This window comes from Heterodontus francisci, chromosome 5 (genome assembly GCF_036365525.1).
Source record: "Heterodontus francisci isolate sHetFra1 chromosome 5, sHetFra1.hap1, whole genome shotgun sequence".
In the NCBI taxonomy this organism is placed as follows: Eukaryota; Metazoa; Chordata; class Chondrichthyes; order Heterodontiformes; family Heterodontidae; genus Heterodontus; species Heterodontus francisci.
This window is the reverse complement of record NC_090375.1, coordinates 27238954-27260573: the sequence shown is the minus strand read 5'-3', so window position 1 is coordinate 27260573 and position 21620 is coordinate 27238954. Positions and strand designations below refer to the sequence as shown.

Genomic DNA, 21620 nt, shown 5'->3' with positions numbered 1-21620 from the left:
AGGAAGACAAAGTGCCAGGGCCCGATGGTACACACTACGAAAAAGATACTGTAAACATGGAAAAAAGAACATACAATGTCTGTTCCTCATTCATACAGCTTACTATACTTCCATCCTAAATAGGTGCAGCCAGAAAAGCAACAAACACATCCGTCAGAATTATGACAAATGTTCATTGAAATATTTTCACATCAAGTCTTAGTTAGACTAAGGCGCATGATGGGTGCAGACACTCTAACACACAAAATGTAGCAGTTTTGCAGAACTGCAGGCCAAGAGGAAATGGCACAGGGCTCCGAATTCTGCAACCTCCCTGCATAAATGGCTGCAACTGCTCTCCTGGCATATACCACCTCGGAATGTGCTCTGTCATTTAATCAATAGTGCTGGATCAGCAACTGTATTTACAATTTCAAATAAAGGTTTTAACAAAAATATTAATAATTGTGCAGAGCAATAGAGTTAAAGGGTATTTATCTGAAATTCGCTATATGAAACAGAGTTTGGCATAAGCTAGATTTAGGCATAATTGAGGAGCTGTCTGGTGTCACAGTCTCTGCGTCCAGACTTGCTAAAAGACCAAATTTAATAATTCCAAAATGAAAGTGCATATTTCACGTAATTGGGTCAGCCACCTGCAAGATAATTGGAGCTTCTCCACATCATATGTGCAACAGTTCCAAAATTCTGGAGGCCCATGGGACAAAATTAATATCATGGTCAGATAACTTCCTGCAGTCCCACAGAGAATCAGCATGATCATTAATAAAGTGACTGCACTGGAATGCAAAACAGTGGCAGCTGGTGACCTGGGGGGAATTTTATGGGGCCTGCAAGAGTGGGAAACATGGCAGGCGGGGTGACTTAATTAAGCAGGAAGTGATATTTCAATTTCCCGATGGCAGGTTCAGAAGTGGCGATTAAGTCAGCGTTGTGTTTGTGGTGGGTCAGGCTTCACGCTGTCCTGTGGCGGGTTCCAACTTTTAATACATTTGCATACCATGAACACTCATTACCTTATAATTAATTGACATTAATTCCAGATTCAGTCAGTGGAGCACATGAATCTCGTGGCACCCGCTTCACGTTCATTTAAAGGTGGCATGCTCCAGTCGGCTTTGTGCAGTTGTGTCTGAGGTCAGTGGCTTTCTTTCTGGAACTTCTCGTCACAAGGGAGGGCAACATTGGAATGGATACTTGGTTCCAGGCTCGGGACCGGAAAGGGTGAATTGGGGGGGTTGATGGAGAGGGTGGACTTCAGGTGCCTGGAGGTGCGGAGGAGGGAAGCCAGGGAGGGCAGAGGGTGGGGTTCGGGTGTGGAGGGGGGAAGAGCTTAGCGTTCTGGGTGTAGTGGTGGGAGCGGGGTGGGGGTTGGTGGAACAGTCAATGAAGGTGAGGTGAATGAAGGGCCTAAAGGAAGGGGTCAGTACTGTCTACAGTGGGGTCCTGTGGAGCGAACTCAGGATGCTGGCTGGCGCAGGGAACAGTCACAGTCACAGGAGGCAGTGGGATTCAGGAGGGGGAGCAGGTCCAGAGTCATGGTCAGGTAATGGAAGGACTTGTAGGGCAGGGCACAGGATTGGATGACAATATTAAGGATGATGGTGGGAACATTTAGGATGAGAGTGGGCATTTCGATGGGGATAGATGTAGGCAGAGGCTGGAGAGATGCCATGTAAACGTCGATAATTTCCTGGTCCAGGGTAACGGAGGGGGAGGTTCAAGGGTCACAGAGGGAAGGTGCAAGGCAATGTTGAGTGGGTCAAGGGTGATGGAGGCAAGCTGGAAGGTGGCAGGAGGAGGGTTGAAGGTGAAGGATCTTGCCTCGAGTGGACGCACACCATTTTGCAAAAGGAGATGAAAACGCACATGGGCATGCCAGGAGTGCAAACCAAATTGGGAGGAGGCCAGTGTTGGGTGGGTGGAGTTGTTGGTGTGGTCAAGGGAGGAGCTGAGAAACTCAATACTCATGAGCTCAGTGGTTGAAAAGCCTGGTCAAATATGTTCTCATTTCACTGACTGTCTCATTCACACAGTTATATTGCTACAATAACATAGGTTCTCATACACCCAATATTCTTACAACCTCGGGAGCAAGAGGGGAGGATACGACAAAGGAGGGCTCTTGCTGTTCAGTGGCTGAGGCCGCAATACCAGCAGCAGGCAGCACAAGAGGGGGAGGCTGCTCAGAATGATGTCATTCAGGAAAGGCATCATAGAAGATGGGTGCTCGCGCGTCAACGTATCCTCAGAACAAGGACAAACTACCTTCAGATCTCGGAAAGGCAATACCAGAAACGCTAGAGGATGTCACAGGAAATAGTTACTGAGATTTGTGGGATCATTCAGCAAGACCTGCAGGCACGTGGATTTTGTGGGAACCCCATGCCAGTGGCCCTCAAGGTGACTGTGGCACTCAATTTTTTCGCCAACGGTGTTTTCCAGGGCTCAATGGACAACATATGTGGCATCTCACAGGCTGCCACACACTGGTGCATAAAGGAGTTGACCACTTACCTCTTCCGTCATGCCAATGATTTCATTTATTTCTCATCAGACAGGGGCACTCGAAGACAAACGGCCGTGTTGATTGTGCTGAAGGCTAATTTATAGCCCGGCCGTAAATGATGCTTTGCTGACTGACGGCAGGTTAACCAATGAAAAGTGTTCCCCACCATGTGATTACACGTGTCTCCAGGCTGCCACCGGGCCTTTGAATTTCAATTTTAATCACGTGAGAACTGGCATAAAGGAGGGAGTGGAAGTGCAGCCCATTTCCAGTTCTGTCGTCGGAAATGACGCGACATGAATAAAATCTTGCCCTATATATGCCTAGCTAAGCCAATGCATTACCATGGCAATGGCTTCTTGCACATGTGCCACAACCTTGGACACAAGCCGGTACTCTGCTGCCACTTTCGACTAGCTTTTGTGATGAAGTGACAAAAAAAAGAATAGGGAGCTACCTCACCATCAACCACTCTGAGTCCAAGACAGAACTACAACTTGTGCATTGGAAAGCTTGGTGAGGCAGGGTCTTACTTGCGACTAGTCACCTTTGGTACATAATCATAACTTTTTACAAAAGTCAAATGCAAGAAGAAGTTTCATGAGGAGAAGCGACTGGCAGGAAGCCAGTCCAGGCAGAAGTGAGGACTGGAGATGGGACAATAATATTACAGAGTCACACACCTAGCAAATACTTCTGGACTATAACCTTGCAAATTTATTCCTATAATTTTAACAGAATAGGGAATATATATGTATCAGAAATGAAAATGTCTTTCAACATATGCTTTTTAATTTTCTAAATGTGCAAGTCTGTAGAAACCAATCTTTGAGGATCTTGCATTATACAACCTTGTTTTATGACCTGTTTCTATATCAACCCAAGGATTAAAACTCCATCCATTGTTTAATAACAAACTCATTGTATTTAAGATTATTTTCACTGTTCAGTAAATTGGTTATAAAATGTCATGAATTTAGAATAATGCTGAAAGCATAAAGGTAGCGTAAGAGAAATTATTTCACAAAGACGGCCTGAGATGCATTAGCACAATTGGCTATTAAAGCTGGGTCAATCACAACATTTAAAAAGGATTAGATGGATGCTTGACGAGGAAAAATATTGAATGGTATAGGGAGAGTCCAGTAAAACAGAATTAGAATAGATAGCTCCAAAAAAGAGTTCAAACTGGCACAAGCATAATTACCTGGGTTGTTACTTACCTGACCCACCGGGACTGAGGTGGGGGTTGGGGTGATCAGAAAGGCTTGGGAACCACAAAGTCGATGGGGGAGAGGGAGGAGTGGGGGTAGAGGAGGACAGTTCATGCTAGGGCAGGGGGGAAGGGGGTGGGTCAGGGGGGTGGGACTGGGGGTCAATCGGGGAGCAGCTCGGAGGCCTGGGGGTTATTGGAGGCCTGGAGGGATAAATCAGAGGCCTGAGGGGAGGTCAAATGTTTGGGAGTGGTCAGAGACTTACAGGGGAGTGTGGAATTGGAGATTTGGGGTTGAAATTGATGCCTGGGGGGAGAGGTCAGAGACTTGGTGGGGGTGGTGGGAGGGTAGAACGGGAAGCCTGGGGGATAGGTCTGGAGTCAGAGGCCTGAGAAGGAGGGAGGAGGCCTCAGGGAGAGGATGATCAGAAGTCTGACCAGGAGGTCAGAGGCTTCATAGGTAGGTTAGGGGAGGGGGATGCCTGATTACGGAGGTTGCTCGAGCAGGCACACTGGAACCAGGAAGTAGATGTAAAGGCATTCACCTCTTAGGTATGGCAAGCCCTCGCCTGGATATAGAGGCCCGGGAAACCCATCTAACCGCAGTTAAAGTTCAAAAGCTAAATAACACTAAGAGATGCAGCCTCATTATAAAATTAAAAGTGCCAACCAATCTCCTTGGAAGAGTTTGGGCACCCACTCATCTTTCCTGCCTCAGTTAAAGTCTGAAGTGGGCAGATTGGATGTAGCTTTGGGTTGGGATTCTGATTTTTAAGACTTTAACACCCCACCCAACCCAAACCCGCCTTTTATTTTGATTAAAATTCCACCAGTAGACCCAATGGCCTCGTTCAATGTTGCTCAGGTTTGGGATTGTGGTGCCACATGGCAAATTGCACGCCCGCCCGCCTCTGATCCTGATCTTGTTTAAAAATTCAGCCCGTTAACACTGTCTTTTTTTTATTCTTTCACGGGATGTGGGCGATGCTAGCTAGACCAGCATTTATTTCCCATCCTTAATTGCCCTTGATAAGGTGCCGTCTTGAGCCATATTGTGTAGGTACACCTACAGTGCTGTTAGGAAGGGAGTTGCAGGACTTTGACCCAGCACCTCCCTCCAAAGATGCTGTCTGACCTATTGAGTATTTCCAGCATTTTCTGTTTTTATTTTGGGATTTTCAGCATCTGCAGTATTTTGCTTTTGTTTGCAATTCACCTAGCTGGCTACAAGCATAAACTGGAATTATACGATTAATGATTTGTCTGCGCCCATTTTTGCGATCTGCCCATGCCCCGTGCCATTGAAGCAGGTAGCATGTGAACCTTGTGTTTCCTCCTCATTTGCCTGATTGTAACATTCAGCCAAGCATGATCCATGTTGCTGGTTGGCTAAATGCTCAAAAGGGGGCCCAACTGTATTCACAGCTAGCACGAGTTCCAGCTAGCCTGAAGCTCTTAGAGGGGAGCTACACTCATTACAAGAAAACTGCTGTTGATTGCCTGAAGCGGAATGAGCTGCAAGTAGCAACAAAAATAAATGGAGCACAAGGGAAGAGAGAAGGCTCCCAGGTTCATGGAGGCTTTGTGATGGAGGTCAACTGAAGAGAGGCCATGTTTCAGTGGTGGGTTGGGCAGGTGGCCTTCACAGAACACCCTCCAAATGGAATGGGACAAGGTGGCAGAGGAGGACAATTCCCGGAGTCTGACCCCTAGGATTTGGCCACAGTGCCACACAAAGTTTTGTGATCTTATATGGGTAGTCAATGTCAATGAATGCATGTTCAATGGACATCTCATACCCAACACACCATACCGCACTGCTGCTCTATGTACCACATCCCCATCACTCACCCATCAACAGTCCCCAGCAGTTAGAACTTAGGCCTAACATTTAGATGCTCCACCTCATCCTCACACACCTTCTAATGATGCAAGTCTCACACACATCTCTCGGAGCCTGCACACACCTCCAGCTATTCAGCTACAGCAGGCACATGACCCAACCATAGTGCAACTCAATCAATGACATTCTTCCTTCTCTCTTGCAGGATAAGGTAGCATTCAATGGGAGGGAGCAGAGCTGAATCGGCGGGGATCAGGCATGCCTGCTTCTCCTAAGCCCAATGGAGCAGATGGCGCTTCACAGCATAGGGCCAGCTGCAACAGAGCCCAGTGCATCCGAGAACATTGCAGAAGAGAATATGCTCCTACTTTATGCTCCTTCTCTGCTCCCACCTCGCCCTCAGTCTGTTATCTCGCATGACATGTGTGATCAGGGACCCCTTGCTTTCCCCCAGACAGGCACAAAAGGAATGCACAAGGGTGAATGTTTGTTCAATTGGATGTGTTGTTGGATAAAGATGTTATGGAAAGGTTTTTATTGGTGGCCAAGATCCTGCAATAAAACACAAGAGGATGCTGCGATGAAGCTTTCCAGATGAGGAACTGGAGAATAGTAGAGACATGGTCGATCTTGTAAGGGAAGCAGAGTTTGAGTAGGCCTTCCCATACAATCTGTCCAGAGCAAAGGGGTTCCGGATTTCAAGTCTCCTCCTCTTACTCCTGTCAATAGCCGCACTTTCATGATAGCGGTGTTGAGGAGGACACAGCAGGTTACCACAAACTTTGACACATGCTTCAGAGAGTGCTGTGGGACTCCCCCAATGCATCAGAGCCATTGCTTAAGCACGCCGATGGTCTGCTCCACAAAGTTTCTGTTGACAGCATGGCTGTCATTGTACGCCTGTTGCCCTCACGTGACTGGGTGGTGGAGGGGAATCATCATACAAGTCTAAAAGGTGTATCCCTTGTCTCCGAGCAGCTGCCCTCTGCTTCCTCTTGGTGGCCTGAAGACGGCAGGAACAGCAGACTGCTTCAGGATGAAGGCATCGTGGCTGCTGCCAGAATAGCGGTCAGTCACCAACATAATGGTTTGTGCATGGTCGCACACCAACCATTAATGGAGTCATAGCCCTTGGGGTTCCTGTACCTTTCCTGATTGACATGGGGAGGGGACGCACAGAGCCATGTGTGTAGTCAATGGCTCCCTGCACCATTAGCAATCCCACTATTCTGGAAATCCAATGCCTGCTTATCCTCTAAAATAAAAGCAAAATACTGCGGATGCTGGAAATCGGAAATAAAAACAAGAAATGCTGGAAATACTCAGCAGGCCTGGCAGCATCTGTGGAGAGAGAAGCAGAGTTAATGTTTCAGGTCAGTTCTGAGGAAGGGTCACGGACCTGAAACGTTAACTCTGCTTCTCTCTCCACAGATGCTGCCAGACCTGCTGAATATTTCCAGCATTTCTTGTTTTTATGCCTGTTTACCCTGCTTCTCTCTGCTTAGAGAAAAAAACAATCAAATCGCCCCTCCTTGTATTCAGGGCCTCCATCACCTCCCGGATGCAGCAATGGACAGTGTACTGGGATATATTCGCTATGCCACCTGCTCATGCTGAGAATAATCCGGTCGCATAGAAGTTTAAAGGAACAGTGACCTTGACAATCACTGGCAGTGCCATCCTCATCCTGGTGTGAGGCTACAGGTCCTGTTGAAGAAGGTTTATGAAAACCTCTTTGTTGAATCTGAGGCAACTCAGGCATTGTTCCTGGGTGAAAGGGGAGAAGTGATCCCTCAAAACCCATGGTGAGTAGGGTCCTTTGTGGAGAGCATCCCTCCTCCTTCTCACATGCAGAGCATCATTTCATTGCAGCCTTAGCACAATTTGTCTGCCAGATTGCAGAACCAGAGGCACTGCAACTACAGCCTTCATGCCTGTTGCAGACTTGGTGTGGACAGGTGACCAAATCCTCTGCCCTCCCTGTATGGATGCACCAATTCAACATGAAATCGCTAAAAACAATTCACAGCAGTTGCACAAACTTTGCTATGGCAGAAGTCAAAAGCATCTCACCATAAAGTTGGATGCCTGGCCCTTTAAACGGTCGTGTGGTGTGAGCGGGCGGGATGGTGGTGGGGGCTTTCTTGCAGCAGAAGGCATGTTCATCTGAGAGTGATTAGCACAGGAATTCACTGGACCTGCATGGTGCAAGTTTCAAAACTGTGTGTCAAATCTCTTGGAGCAGCTCTTTGATATGATGGTCTGAACACTCCTGATGCTTTCACAGTATGCACAGCATGCCCAGGCTAGTGCCTTTCCCAGCTGGAGCCTCGTGCAGGCCACTCTGGAAGTGGCAGGAAGCATTGTGCACAGCATTTTATGAGATTAGGGCTTCTGTAGCACCGACACCAGCAGAGCTACAGAGCCCAGTTTCATGGCTACAGAGCTTTGTGAATGGCCATTTTGTATGAGTGTACCATCTTCCACAGCTTTTACCAAGAAAGATTGAAGAAGTTGGGGCTCTTTTCTCTAAAAAAAGAGAAGACTGAGGGGGTGACCTGATTGAGGTTATGAAAGGGTTGTGCAGGGGAGATGTAGAGAAAATGTTTCCACTTGCAATTGGGACCAGAACAAGGGACCATAAATATAAGATAGTCACTAATAAATCTAATAGGAAATTTAGGAATAAAGAGTTAGGATGTGGAACTTGCTACCACAAAGAGTAGTTGAAGTGAATAGCATAGATGTATTTAAGAGGAATCTAGATAAGCGCAAATGGCCCTGTGGCCTACTCCTGCTATTAATTCATATGCGCATACGTTCGTATGAGGGAGAAAAGAAAGGATATGTTGAGGGGCTTGCATGAAGAAGGGTGGAAGGAAGCTCATGTGGAGCATAAACCTGTTGGACCAAAGCGCCTGTTTCTGTGCTGTGAATGGAAAAAATGGGCTGCCTTTAAAGAAGAGATGGTTCCAGAAAGGGGAAAAGGCATTCAAAGGGGATATTCAAGGGGTTCTGGGTAAACATACTCCCACAAAGAAAAAGGATGAGACAGCCAAATCTAAAGCCCCACGGATGTCAAGGAGCCTACAGGGTAAGATAAAGCAGAAAAGGAAAGCTTATGTCCGACACTGAGAACTCAATATTACAGAAAGCCGAGAGGAGTATAGAAAGTGGAGGGGTGAAATCAAAAAGGAAATTAGGAAAGCAAAGAGAGGGCATGAAAGAATATTGGCAAGCATAATCAAGGTGAACCCAAAGATGCTTTATCAATATATTAAGAGTAAGAGGTTAACTAAGGAGAGAGTAGGGCCCATAAAAGACCAAAAAGGTAACCTATGTGTAGAAGCGGAAGATATTGGTATGGTTCTTAATGAATACTTTGCATCTGTCTTCACAAAAGAGGGGGACGATGCAGATATTGTAGTTAAGGAGGAAGAGTGTGAAGTATTGGAAGTGATAAGCAGAGGGAGAGAGGAAATATTAATGGGATTAGCATTCTTGAAAGTTAATAAATCACCAGGGCCAGATGAAATGTATCCTAGGCTATTAAAAGAAGCAAGAGAGGAAATAGCAGAGTGTCTGCCCATCATTTTCCAGTCCTCACTGGATACAGGTGTGGTGCCGGAGGATTGGAGAATTGCTAAGGTTATACATCTGTTTAAAAAGGGAGCGAAGGATAGACCAAATAATTACAAGCCAAACAGTCTAACCTCAGTAGTGGGCAAATTATTGGAATCTATTCTGAGAGACAGGATAAACTGTCACTAAGAAAGACACAGATTAATCAAGGATAGTCAGTATGGGTTTGTTAAGGGAAGATCTTGTTTGACCAACTTGATCGAATATTTTGAAGAAGTAACAAGGAAGATAGATGAGGGTAGTGCAGGTGATGTGGTCGACATGGATTTTAGCAAGGCTTTTGACAAGGGCCCACATGGCAGACTGGTTAAAAAAATAAAATCCCATGGGATCCAGGGAAATGCAGCAAGGTGGATACAAAATTGGCTCAGTGGCAGGAAACAAAGGGTAGGCGGTGGCGGAGTGGTATTATCACTGGACTAGTAACCCAGAGACCCAGGATATTCCTCTGGGGACATGGGTTCGAATCCCACCACAGCAGAAGGTGGAATTTGAACTTAATAAAAATCTCGAATTAAAAACTAGTCTAATGATGGCCATGAAACCATTGTCGATTGTTGTAAAAACCCATCTGGTTCACTAATGTCTTTTAGGGAAGGAAATCTGCTGTCCTTACCTGGTCTGGCTTACATGTGACTCCAGACGCACAGCAATGTGGTTAACTCTTACATGCCCTCTGAAATGGCCGAGCAAGCCACTCAGTTGTACCTAACCGCTACGAAGTCTATAAAAAGGAATGAAACCGTACGGACCACCCGGCATCGACCAAGGCACCGGAAACGACAACGGCAAACCCAGCCCTGTCAACCCTGCAAAGTCCTCCTTACTAACATCTGGGGGCTTGTGCCAAAGTTGGGAGAGCTGTCCCACAGACTAGTCAAGCAACAGCCTGACATAGTCATACTCACGGAATCATACCTAACAGACAATGTCCCAGACACTGCCATCACCATCCCCGGGTACGTCCTGTCCCACCGGCAAGACAGACCCAGCAGAGGTGGTGGCACAGTGGTATACAGTAGGGAGGGAGTTGCCCTAGGAGTCCTCAACATCGACTCCGGACCTCATGAAGTCTCATGGCATCAGGTTAAATATGGGCAAGGTAACCTCCTACTGATTGATGAGGGAAGGGCTGTCGATGTCATATACATGGACTTCAGTAAGGCGTTTGATAAGGTTCCCCATGGCAGGCTGATGGAGAAAGTGAAGGCGCATGGGGTCCAAGGTGTACTAGCTAGATGGATAAAGAACTGGCTGGGCAACAGGAGACAGAGAGTAGCAGTAGAGGGGAGTTTCTCAAAATGGAGACGTGTGACCAGTGGTGTTCCACAGGGATCCGTGCTGGGACCACTGTTGTTTGTGATATACATTAATGATTTGGAGGAAAGTATAGGTGGACTGATTAGCAAGTTTGCAGACGACACTAAGATTGGTGGAGTAGCAGATAGTGAAGGGACTGTCAGAGAATACAGCAGAATATAGATAGATTGGAGAGTTGGGCAGAGAAATGGAATATGGAGTTCAATCAGGGCAAATGCGAGGTGATGCATTTTGGAAGATCCAATTCAAGAGTGAACTATACAGTAAATGGAAAAGTCCTGGGGAAAATTGATGTCCAGAGAGATTTGGGTGTTCAGGTCCACTGTTCCCTGAAGGTGGCAACGCAGGTAAATAGAGTGGTAAAGAAGGCATACGGCATGCTTTCCTTCATCGGACGGGGTATTGAGTACAAGAGTTGGCAGGTCATGTTACAGTTGTATAGGACTTTGGTTCGGCCACATTTGGAATACTGCAGTTCTGGTCGCCACATTACCAAAAGGATGTGGATGCTTTGGAGAGGGTGCAGAGGAGGTTCACCAGGATGTTGCCTGGTATGGAGGGCGCTAGCTATGAAGAGAGGTTGAGTAGATTAGGATTATTTTCATTAGAAAGACGGAGGTTGAGGGGGGACCTGATTGAGGTGTACAAAATCATGAGAGGTATAGACAGGGTGGATAGCAAGAGGCTTTTTCCCAGAGTGGGGGATTCAATTACTAGAGGACACGAGTTCAAAGTGAAAGGGGAAAAGTTCAGGGGGGATATGCGTGGAAAGTTCTTTACGCAGAGGGTGGTGGGTGCCTGGAACGCGTTGCCAGCGGAGGTGGTAGATGCGGGCACGATGGCGTCTTTTAAGATGTAGCTAGACAGATACATGAATGGGCAGGAAGAAAAGAATTACAGACCCTTAGAAAATAGGCGACATGTTTAGATAGAGGATCTGGATCGGCGCAGGCTTGGAGGGCCGAAGGGCCTGTTCCTGTGCTGTAATTTTCTTTGTTCTTTGTTCTTCTTTGATTACCACCTACCGCCCTCCCTCAGCTGAGGTCGCGGGTTTGGAAGGTGCTGTCGAAGGAGCTTTGGTGCATTGCTACAGTGCATCTTGTAGATGGTACACACTGCTGCCACTGTGCGTCGGTGGTGGAGGGAGTGAATGTTTGTAGATGGGGTGCCAATCAAGCGGGCCGCTTTGTCCTGGATGGTGTCGAGCTTCTTGAGTGTTGTTGGAGCTGCACCCATCCAGGCAAGTGGAGAGTATTCCATCACACTCCTGACTTGTGCCTTGTAGATTGTGGACAGGCTTTGGGGAGTCAGGAGGTGAGTTACTCACCTCAGGATTCCTAGCCTCTGACCTGCTTTTGTAGCCACGGTATTTATATGGCTATTCCAGTTCAGTTTTCGGTCAATGGTATTCCCTAGGATGTTGATAGTGGGGGATTCAGCGATGGTAATGCAGTTGAATGAGACAGCACCTTCTAAACCCGTGACCTCTACCAACTAGAAGGACAAGGGAAGCAGATGCATGGGAACACCACCACCTGCAAGTTCCCCTCCAAGTCACACACCACCCTGACTTGGAACTATATCGCCGTTCCTGCACTGTCGCTGGGTCAAAATCCTGGAACTCCCTTCCTAACAGCACTGTGGGTGTACCTACCCCACATGGACTGCAGCGGTTCAAGAAGGCAGCTCACCACCACCTTCTCAAGGGCAATTAGGGATGGGCAATAAATGCTGGCCTGGCCAGCAATGCCCACACCCCGTGAATGAATAAAAAAAAAAATTGCTGACAGTTGTTTTAGCGACTGGAGGGCTATTTGGAGTTGCGTTCCACAGGGCTCAGTACTGGGTCCCCTGCTTTATGTGATGTATATTCACGATTTAGACATAAATGTAGGGGGCATGATCAAGAAGTCTGCGGATGACACAAAGATTGGCCGTGTGGTAGATAGCGGGGATAGCTGTAGACTGCAGGAAGATAATGATGGTCTGGTCAGATGGGCAGAAAAGTGGCAAATGGAATTCAACTTGGAGAAGTGTGAGGTGATGCATTTGGGGAGGTCAAACAATGATTAATGGGAAAATACTGAGAAGTGTTGAGAAAGTAAGGGACCTTGGAGTGAATGTCCACAGATCCTTGAAGGTAGCAGGACAGGTCGATAAGGTGGTTAAGAAGGCATATGGAATCCTTTCCTTTATTAGCCAAGGTATAGAATACAAGAGCAGGGAGGTTAAGCTGGAACTGTACAACTCATTCATTAGGCCACAACTTGAGTACTGTGTGCAGTTCTGGTCACCTCATTACAGAGATGTAATTGCACGACAGAGGGTACAGAGGAGATTTATGAGGATGTTGCCAGGATTGGAAAAATGCAGCTATGAGGAAAGATTGGATAGGCTGAGGTTGTTCTCCTTGGAACAGAGAAGGCTGAGGGGAGATCTGATTGAAATGTACAAAATTTTGAGGGGACTGGATCGAGTGGAGGTGAAGGGTCTATTCACCTTAGCAGAGAGTTCAGTGATGAGGTAGAAAATTAGAGGGGAGATGAGGAAAGACTTTTTCACCCAGAGGGTGGTAATGGTCTGGAACTCACTGCCTGAAAGGGTAGCTGAGGCAGAGACCCTCAACTAATTCAAAAGGAGTCTGGATAGCACCTCAAGTGCCGTAATCTGCAGGGCTACGGACTAAATGCTGGAACGTGGGATTAGAATAGTGGATCGTTGTTCGGCCAGCACAGACACGATGGGTCAAGGGCCTCTTTCTGTGCCTTAAATGTTGTATGATTCTATGATTCTATGACAAAGCCAAAGCTCCAAGGATAATGAAAAAGATAGAGAGTAAGCTGAAGCAGAAACAGGATGTGTATGACTGATGTCAGGTTGATAATACAAGTGAGAACCAGGCTGAATATAGAAATTTCAGTGGGGAAGTGAAAAATGAAATAAGAGAAGCAAAGAGAGAGTATGAGAAGAGACTGGCAGCTAACATAAAAGGGAATCCAAACGTCTTCTCTAGATATGTGAATAGTAAAAGGGTAAAAAAGGGAGGACTGGGACCAATTAGAGACCAAACAGGGGGTTTTATGCTTGGAGACAGAGGGCATGGCTGCGGTGTTAAATGAGTAATTTGCATTTGTCTTTACCAAGGAAGAAGATGCTGCCAAAATCAAAGTGAAAGAGGAGGTAGTTGAGACACTGTATGGGCTAAAAATTGATAAAGAGAAAGTATTAGAAAGGCTGGCTGCAAATTAATAAGTCATTAGAACCTGATCAGATGCATCCGAGGATACTGAGGGAAATAAGGGTGGAAATTGCGCAGTTACTGGCCATAATCTTCCAATCGTCCTTAGATACAGAAATGGTGCCAGAGGACTGGAGAATTGTAAATATTACACTCTTGTTCACAAATCATTGAAGGTGGCAGGCCAGGTTGAGAAAGAGGTTAATAAGGCATACGGGATCCTGGGCTTTATAAACAGAGCCATCGAGTACAAAAGCAAGGAAGTTATGGTGAGCCTTTATAAAACTTGGGTTCGGCCTCAACTGGAGTATTGTGTCCAATTCTGGGCACCACACTTCAGAAAGGAGGTGAAGGCATTAGAGAGGTTGCAGAAATTATTTATGAGAATGGTTCCAGGGATTAGGGACTTCATCCATGGATGGATTGGAGAAGCTGGGGTTGTTTTCCTTGGAGATGAGAATGTTGAGAGGAGATTTAAGTGACATGTTCAAGATTATGAGGGGTCTGGACAAAGTAGGTAGGGAGAAACTGTTCCCATTGGTAGAAAGATCGAGAACCAAAGGACACCGATTTAAGGTGAATCGCAAAAGAACCAAAGGCGACGTGAGGAAAAGCTTTTTATGCAGCGAGTGGGTAGAATCTGGAATGCATTGCCTGTGAGTGTGGTGGAGGCAGATTCAATTATGGCTTTCAAAAGGGAATTGGATAATTATTTGAATAGAGAAAATTTGCTGGACTATGAGGAAAAGGCGGGGTGTGGGACTAGCTGAGTTACTCTTACAGGGAGCCGGCACAGACAAGATTGGCTGATTGGCCTTCGTCTGTGCTGTAACCATTTAATGATTCTATGATTCTAAATATTTTGTAATGCTTTGTAGCTAAATTACCAAACCTTTTATCAGTTACACCAAGTTGATGGCAATTTATTTGCTTGAAAAGTGCAAAAGCAGAAGGAATATGTGTGCATGTCATCATGTTAATCTACAATTACTGAATTGATCAAAAATAGGGGTTACATTTTACCATCTGGAACTCCTGGCACAAATCCTCGCATGAAGAGACACACTGGTCAGCAATGTGGGAACAGAGGTCATAATCAGGACCTAATTCATTTGTCCTATATAGGTGACTGTTCGGGGTAGGTGGGGGCATTGTAAGTGGTGGGGGCTGTAATTGGATTGTAATAAAGTTCACACAAGGGGAACAAAACTATATCTACAGTGACAAGTTACGTGTACAACAAGAAGCTACTTTTGTATAATGCCCTTAAAATAGTAAAATGCCCCATGAAGTTTCACTGGTTGGAGGTACAGGGGGGAAATTAGGACAGGTGGTTGAAGCCAGTGTTCTGGATGAGTTGGAGTTTGGAGGGCCTGCAAGAAGGGTGTTGGAAAAGTGCAATTTGGAGGTGACAAAGGCATGAATGTGGGTTTCAGCTGCTGCGGGATGAACCGTGGATGGATATGGGGGACATTTTATAAAGATGGTAGTCGGTAGTATTGTTGGTGGACTGCACTGTGGGCTTTTTAAACAGGCTCAGTTTAATTCAGGTAGGACACTAAAATTACGTACCATTGGATTTGTTTGAGTGAGGAACCAGGGAAAGGGATCGTAGACCAAGATGAATAATGCTTCAAATCTGCTATGTATGGAGACAATAGCCCTTGCCTTCACAAGTCCGGTCTGTGATCTGTCAGCAGATCTAAACCTCCAAGTCAGCAATCAGTTCAGAAGGCTGCTGGTTTTTGTTATAGATTAACTACGAATTGCTACTAACTCTGAAATAGAAAGCATTTATTTATTGCTCATTTAAATAACACCTCAAAGGTTTATTTGTCACAGTTTAAAGCTACACAGAAAAACCCGACTATTTTGCACGTCGGGTGCATGCTGGAGTTCATTACCAGGACATTTATTGTCCAGGACATACTATCCTCTCTCAAAATAGGCTGTTCCATTACTTCAAGAAAAACCTCATAAAATCAGAAGAATTACAATTATGGCTTGATAGAAAACGATTCCATATATGATAAAAACAATAACAAACACTTACCTTTCAAATCCTATCTGTCGGAAGGTCTTTTCCCAATCTGTGCCTGGTAAAAAGTAAAGCATAATGCAATTAATTATGGTAGTCACTGTTTAGAAGATTTCAAAGACTTCAGTAGAGTCATAAAAAATACAAATAGCAATTAATATATTTCCATGTGATTATACATTCAATTACCCTGTTTTTTTCACAGTGGTATTATCCACCATAGCTCATCTCTTCAAAAAAAAACCTTTGACCACACCATTTTTGCAAACTACCATCCCATCTCCAACTTTCCTTTTCTCTCCAAGGTCCTTGAGTATGTTGTCGTCTCTCAAATCCGTTCCCATCTTTACTGGAACTCCACGTTTGAATCCCTCCAATCTGGTTTCTGCCCCACCACAGTACCAAAACAGCTCTTATTAAAGTCACAAATGACATCCTACATGACTGCAACAAAGGTAAACTTTCCCTCCTTGCCCTTCTCGACCTGTCTGCAGCGTTTGACACAGTTGACCACACCATCCTCCTCTCCAGTGTCGTATAGCTGGGTGGGACAGCTCTCACCTGGTTCCATTCTTATCTATCGAATCAAAGCCAGACTATCTCATGCAATAGCTTCTCTTCCTGCTCCTGCACCATTACCTCTCGTGTCCCCCAAGGATCTATCCTTGGCCCCCTCCTATTTCACGTCTACATGCTGCCCCTCAGCAACATCATGCAAAGGCATCGTGTTAGTTTTTACATGTAAGCTGATGACACCCAGTTCTACCTCACCACCACCTCTCCCGATTCCTCCACCTATGTTATCAGTCTGCTTATCCGATATCCAGTACTGGATGAGCAGAAATTTCCTCCAATTAAATATTGAGAAGATTGAAGCCATTGTTTTCAGTTCCCACTCCCCTGGCAACAGTCTGAGATTAAATCAGTCAGTTTGCAACCTTGGCGTCAGATTTGACCCTAGGATGAGCTTCCAAACTCATATTCAAGCCATCACTAAGACTGCCTATTTCTACCTCCATAACACCGTCCAAGCATGGCCCTGCCTCAGCTCATCTACTGCTGAAATCCTCCTCATTCATGCCTTTGATAACTGATCCTATGAACCATACTTGGAACTGAGGACGACCACAAAATTGTAAATATTCTGAATGGTTACTTCTTCAAAATATTCACATGCACAACACATCCTCCCCAATCAGAGATGGCCAAAGCAAAATTAATGACTTTGTTATAAATGAGATGTAAGTCCTAGACAGGATAAAATGGCTCAAAAACAAATACATTTCCAGGTATAGCTGGTATTTATCCCAGAGCTGAGAGAAATGAGAAAGGAGATTTGTGAGACATTGACAATAATTATGAGGGAATCACTAGGCACTGGAAAGGTACCAGTAAATTAGAAATAGGCTAATGTGGTGGCTATATTCATAAACCTTAAAAATGCATCCAGGGGTTTCATCCTTTGTTCTAAATGATCTGTAGCGACACCTGCACATGGAAGGCTTCACTTAAATGGCTAAAACATCCTGCCAGTTTACATGCCCATTGAAATCTAACGACTTTGATGGAAATTACATGAGAATGGAATAGAATTATCAAATTAAACAGTCTGTGACTGGACATTATGAAGCATCATTTTGTCATGCAAATGTGAACAATTTCCAAGAAGGATAAGCTATATGAGGAGCAGCAAACCAAATCATGAAAATTTACTCATCTAATGTTGTAGGAGACATGGAATGACCTAACCCCACAGTTGATTTGTTCAAAGATCTGTGAGACTTATATGCTGAGGGGACCCTGACACAGATCTAACAGGAAGGAAAAAAATGGGCAGTCCAAAATTCACCATATTTCTCATCCTTCCCATCCATGCAGGAACCAGAAGCAAAAAATATGATGTAAAGTGAGAGAAGGAACCAGTGCCAGAACCTTCAAATTTTGGCACTAACCAAGGGAGCTGCTGTGGAAAGATGAATGCTTGTCAAACATTCAAACTATATGAAAGCAAAGATTTTCTGAAGATCTGTGGAAAATGGTAGGATTAATGGCAGTCCAATGCCAACATTTAGGGCACTATCAGACAATGTTGCTCAACAATTCAGAGCATCCTGGAGTGATGGCAGTTCCAGGAACTTCTGCACATATCCCACAGAACAGAAGCCATCTGAACATATTGATTAATGATAATAAAATGAATAATAATAAAAACAAGCTATCAGATTTCCCTCCCCCTCTACTATTCTGCTGTAACCATTTACACATCCTTTGGATCCATCTTTTATTTCCCACCCCAGTGGAGACGGCTTTGGAGGCAGGGAGGGGCATGGAAAAATCGAACCAAAGAGCATTGACTCCGCTGGTAGGACCATCAGTGTGGGTAGAGGGGGTACCCTCCACAAGAATGCTTTTGGCTTTGGCTGTGCCTGTTTCAGCCTTGTGCCTCCATGATAGTGCCATGGACAGCAACTTCCAATGTCCTTCTGACCTCTTGCCATGAGGTTGGGCTCCTGAAACAGTGCGGGACCCGTGTATGCCTTCCGTAAGATTACATTGCTGTGCACAATTAAGGGCTCACTGCCCTTTTAAATACATTGATTGGCTACCTGCTATGGCCAGGCAGGCAGCTGCTGCCATAGGGAGCGCACCACTGGGAAAACGTAATGGTGGCGGAAACACATTATGGACAGGATCCAACACGCTTTGGTCTGATCTTCCATGCCCCCCCTGCTGCCGCCTCCAAAGCCGCCTCCACTGGGATGGGAAGATTACACCCTTTAACTTTATTTCCCTCTTCGCAGGTGCTGCCTGACCTGCTGAGTGTTTTCCAGCGTTTTTTGTTTTTGAAGAATGATAATCTGGGGCTATACACTGTGGCAGCTGGGTATCTGCAGGACATAGAACATAAGAAATAGCAGTAGGAGTAGACCATATGGCTCCTCGAGCCTGCCGCGCCATTCAATACTATTATGGCTGATCTTCTGCCTCAACTCCACTTCCCCGCCCACTCATCACCTTGTTTCCCTGAGAGACCAAAAATTTGTTTATCTCAGCTTGAATATACTCAATGATGAACTCTGGGGTATAGAATTCCAAAGATTCACAACCCTCCAAGTGAAGAAATATTTCCTCATCTCAGCCCTAAATGATTGACCCCTTAGCCTGAAACTGTACCCCATGTTTGAGATTCCCCAATCTGGAAGGTCTGGATTTTCTCCAATGCTGCCTTATAGCAGGCTGTTCGTCCTCTCCTTCCTTCTCATTCAACAAATAAATGGTACAAAAGGGAACCCCACGGCACAAAACATTTCACAGGAACCCTTTACTTCAGGAAATTTCTCCAAACAAGGAAGAGTCTCGGGGGGGGGGGGGGGGGGGGACGGGGGGGTGCCGCGGGAGACTTCCTCAAGAAGCTAGGAGCCTGAAAAACAAAGGGCAAAGATCATTTAATAGAAGATCAATCTAAGGTTAAGTTATTACCCCCTATGTAACAGCACACTGAAGCAGAGCCATTACCAGCATCAGATTTCCTCAGTTGCTGGTCTAAGTTACCTTATCTGACAGTGGCAGAAGGTTGATTGGATTTTACAATGACAACTTGCATTTATATTGCACCTTTAACATTCAAAAACATTCAAAGGTGCTTCACAGAAGTGTAATCAGACAGAAATTGACATCTTAGGGCCTAAATGTCAAAATTCTGAGGTTGATGTTGTTATTCTGGTCAAATGGCATCATTTGCAACTTATCTGGGGCAGACTTATCTTATACCATTCCTAATTTCCAGCAGAACTTTGCTGGAATTTAAAGGTAGTGTAAAACTCACTTATTGGGAACCAGGACTGAGAATAGAGGCAGGCGGGAGTTAAGATAGCCCCACCAACTGGCATGCCATTTCCCCGACTCCTGTCTCTGGGCCATTTTTGCGGAGGCGGGATGGGGGAGGGGGTTGTGGCAGGGCTACATGTCTGAACCTGGCGGATAGCCACTTGAGCTTATTAGGGGCCATTAAGGCCTATTAGAGAAGGCCGACTGAGATTTTCCATTTGGCCTCCAGGTTCCCGCAGGTGGGAGGGGCTAGTTTAGATGCCTGCTGGTGGCCTCCCGGCGGCAGACCCGGGGACCAGCACTGCAGCCAGGCCTAGAGGCCCTCCCTGCTTGCTTGGGTGCTGCAGCAGCCACAGGCCACTCTGTAGAGGAGAACTCCCTCTACATCCAACAGTGGTGGCCTGGCTGCAAAAGCCATTTTGTAAATTGAATGTTAAAAAGCTGGAGTGAGGGCACCTCCATCTTGAAGCACCCTCTCCCTTACTTAACTTCCATTGCAGCCTCCTGCAGATACACTTCAGATCTAGTGGAGATGTAAATTTGCTACTGATTTAAGAAATAACTGGATATAGAAATGAAGGAACCACATCCTTCTGGAAGGATGAAGTAATATGGGTCGGGTCAAATGGCAAAGTGCATATAAGGGAAATTGCAGATGAACTCTTCATGATTTCCTACCCATTAACTTTAGTAGAGGAAAATAATGGAGAGTGCCTCCAAATCAGGAATGATGCATTCAATTGGCTCTATAATGCAAATGTAGGCTAAACCCTGAGTCAGGGCTGAACTTCAAACCAGAGTGAAACAGAGCAAGGAAGGAGTCTCAATTTGCTTTCCTGTGGAGTCAAGCTGAGCTTTTTATTCAGACTTTCAGACTTGGGTTACACAATTTAGTGCAGTGTAGATGAGAAGTAGAAAGTGCTTCACACTAACGCTAAATGTGCAATTTAAATGCACACTAATATTTTACAAAAGGGTTATTAGTTCCACTTACAGGGCTAGATTTTATGGAGCCAGTGGGGGTCCTGACGCCAGGCCCAAAATACATGAGGAACCTCGCCGCAGCCCTTTGGAGACTCTCCCCTGTTTTATCGAATGGCGCTCAGACAATTTACTGCCTGGTGCTGTGGTCTCCATCCTTTTAAGGGCTGTCAGCCAATCAGTGGGCCAACAAATCACAAGAGGCCCAGGTCCAGGACCAGCGTTGGAGCCCCGGACCCCAGGTAAGTATAGCAGGGTTGCTGGGGCCCAGTGAGGGGGATAGAAGGGTGGGCGCTGAAGGTGGGCAGGTTGTTAACGGAGAGATGGCATTTGCTGCCGGGGACCCTCCGTGGGCCACAGATTGCCCACGGAGGAGGCCCACCACCCCAAGCCCGCAGGGAGGCTGCCTTGTTTTATTGGGCGACCTTCCCAGATGGTGGAGGTCCCATCCACCTCCGCCGCTGCTAAAATGCCAGTGACAACAGGAAGAGGCCCTTAAGTGGCCATTAATTGGCTATTTAAGGTCTCAGTTAGCCTCTGGACTAAATTTCAAGGTGTCAGAAAGGTGACAGGCACTCCGTCCCCTGCTTTCCCACACAATCTTATGGGCCCCCCCTCCGTTCCCATCCCTAGGGGATCCATAAAATTCAGCCCGAATATTCTACAAAAGGGTTGTTAGTTACATTTAATTTGATTCAGTGTATGCTACAGTTTACTGTTATGATATGACTAACTATGCTTATTTCCTGTTGTCTTTGCTGCATTTCCACTGTTGAGTTTAACAGCAAACCAGGATGTTTGGCAGATAAAATTCCTGTCTAGCCAATTATACTTTCCATCTGGCCTTGGAATATCTGCACCAGACAAATACCTCCTAGTTAGCAGCTTTCTGTCTGCAAAATGTTTTATTGGGTCAATTTCACCTTCAGTCTTAGTCACTTCTCAAATTTGTTTTATTGGCCTTCACTCATTCTGAGTACTTTTTAAAGAATGTTCTGCATTTATTCT

General features: G+C 45.7%; 1 protein-coding gene across 1 annotated transcript in view; it reads right to left on the bottom strand.

The window, feature by feature from the left end:
- Positions 1 to 21620, bottom strand: part of LOC137369779 (piezo-type mechanosensitive ion channel component 2-like) — a 1207705-nt gene that overhangs the window by 595157 nt on the left and 590928 nt on the right. The window contains exon 4 of the mRNA XM_068031235.1: positions 15819 to 15861. Coding sequence (XP_067887336.1) covers positions 15819 to 15861 — 43 coding nt within the window. The remainder of the gene's footprint in view (positions 1 to 15818; positions 15862 to 21620) is intronic.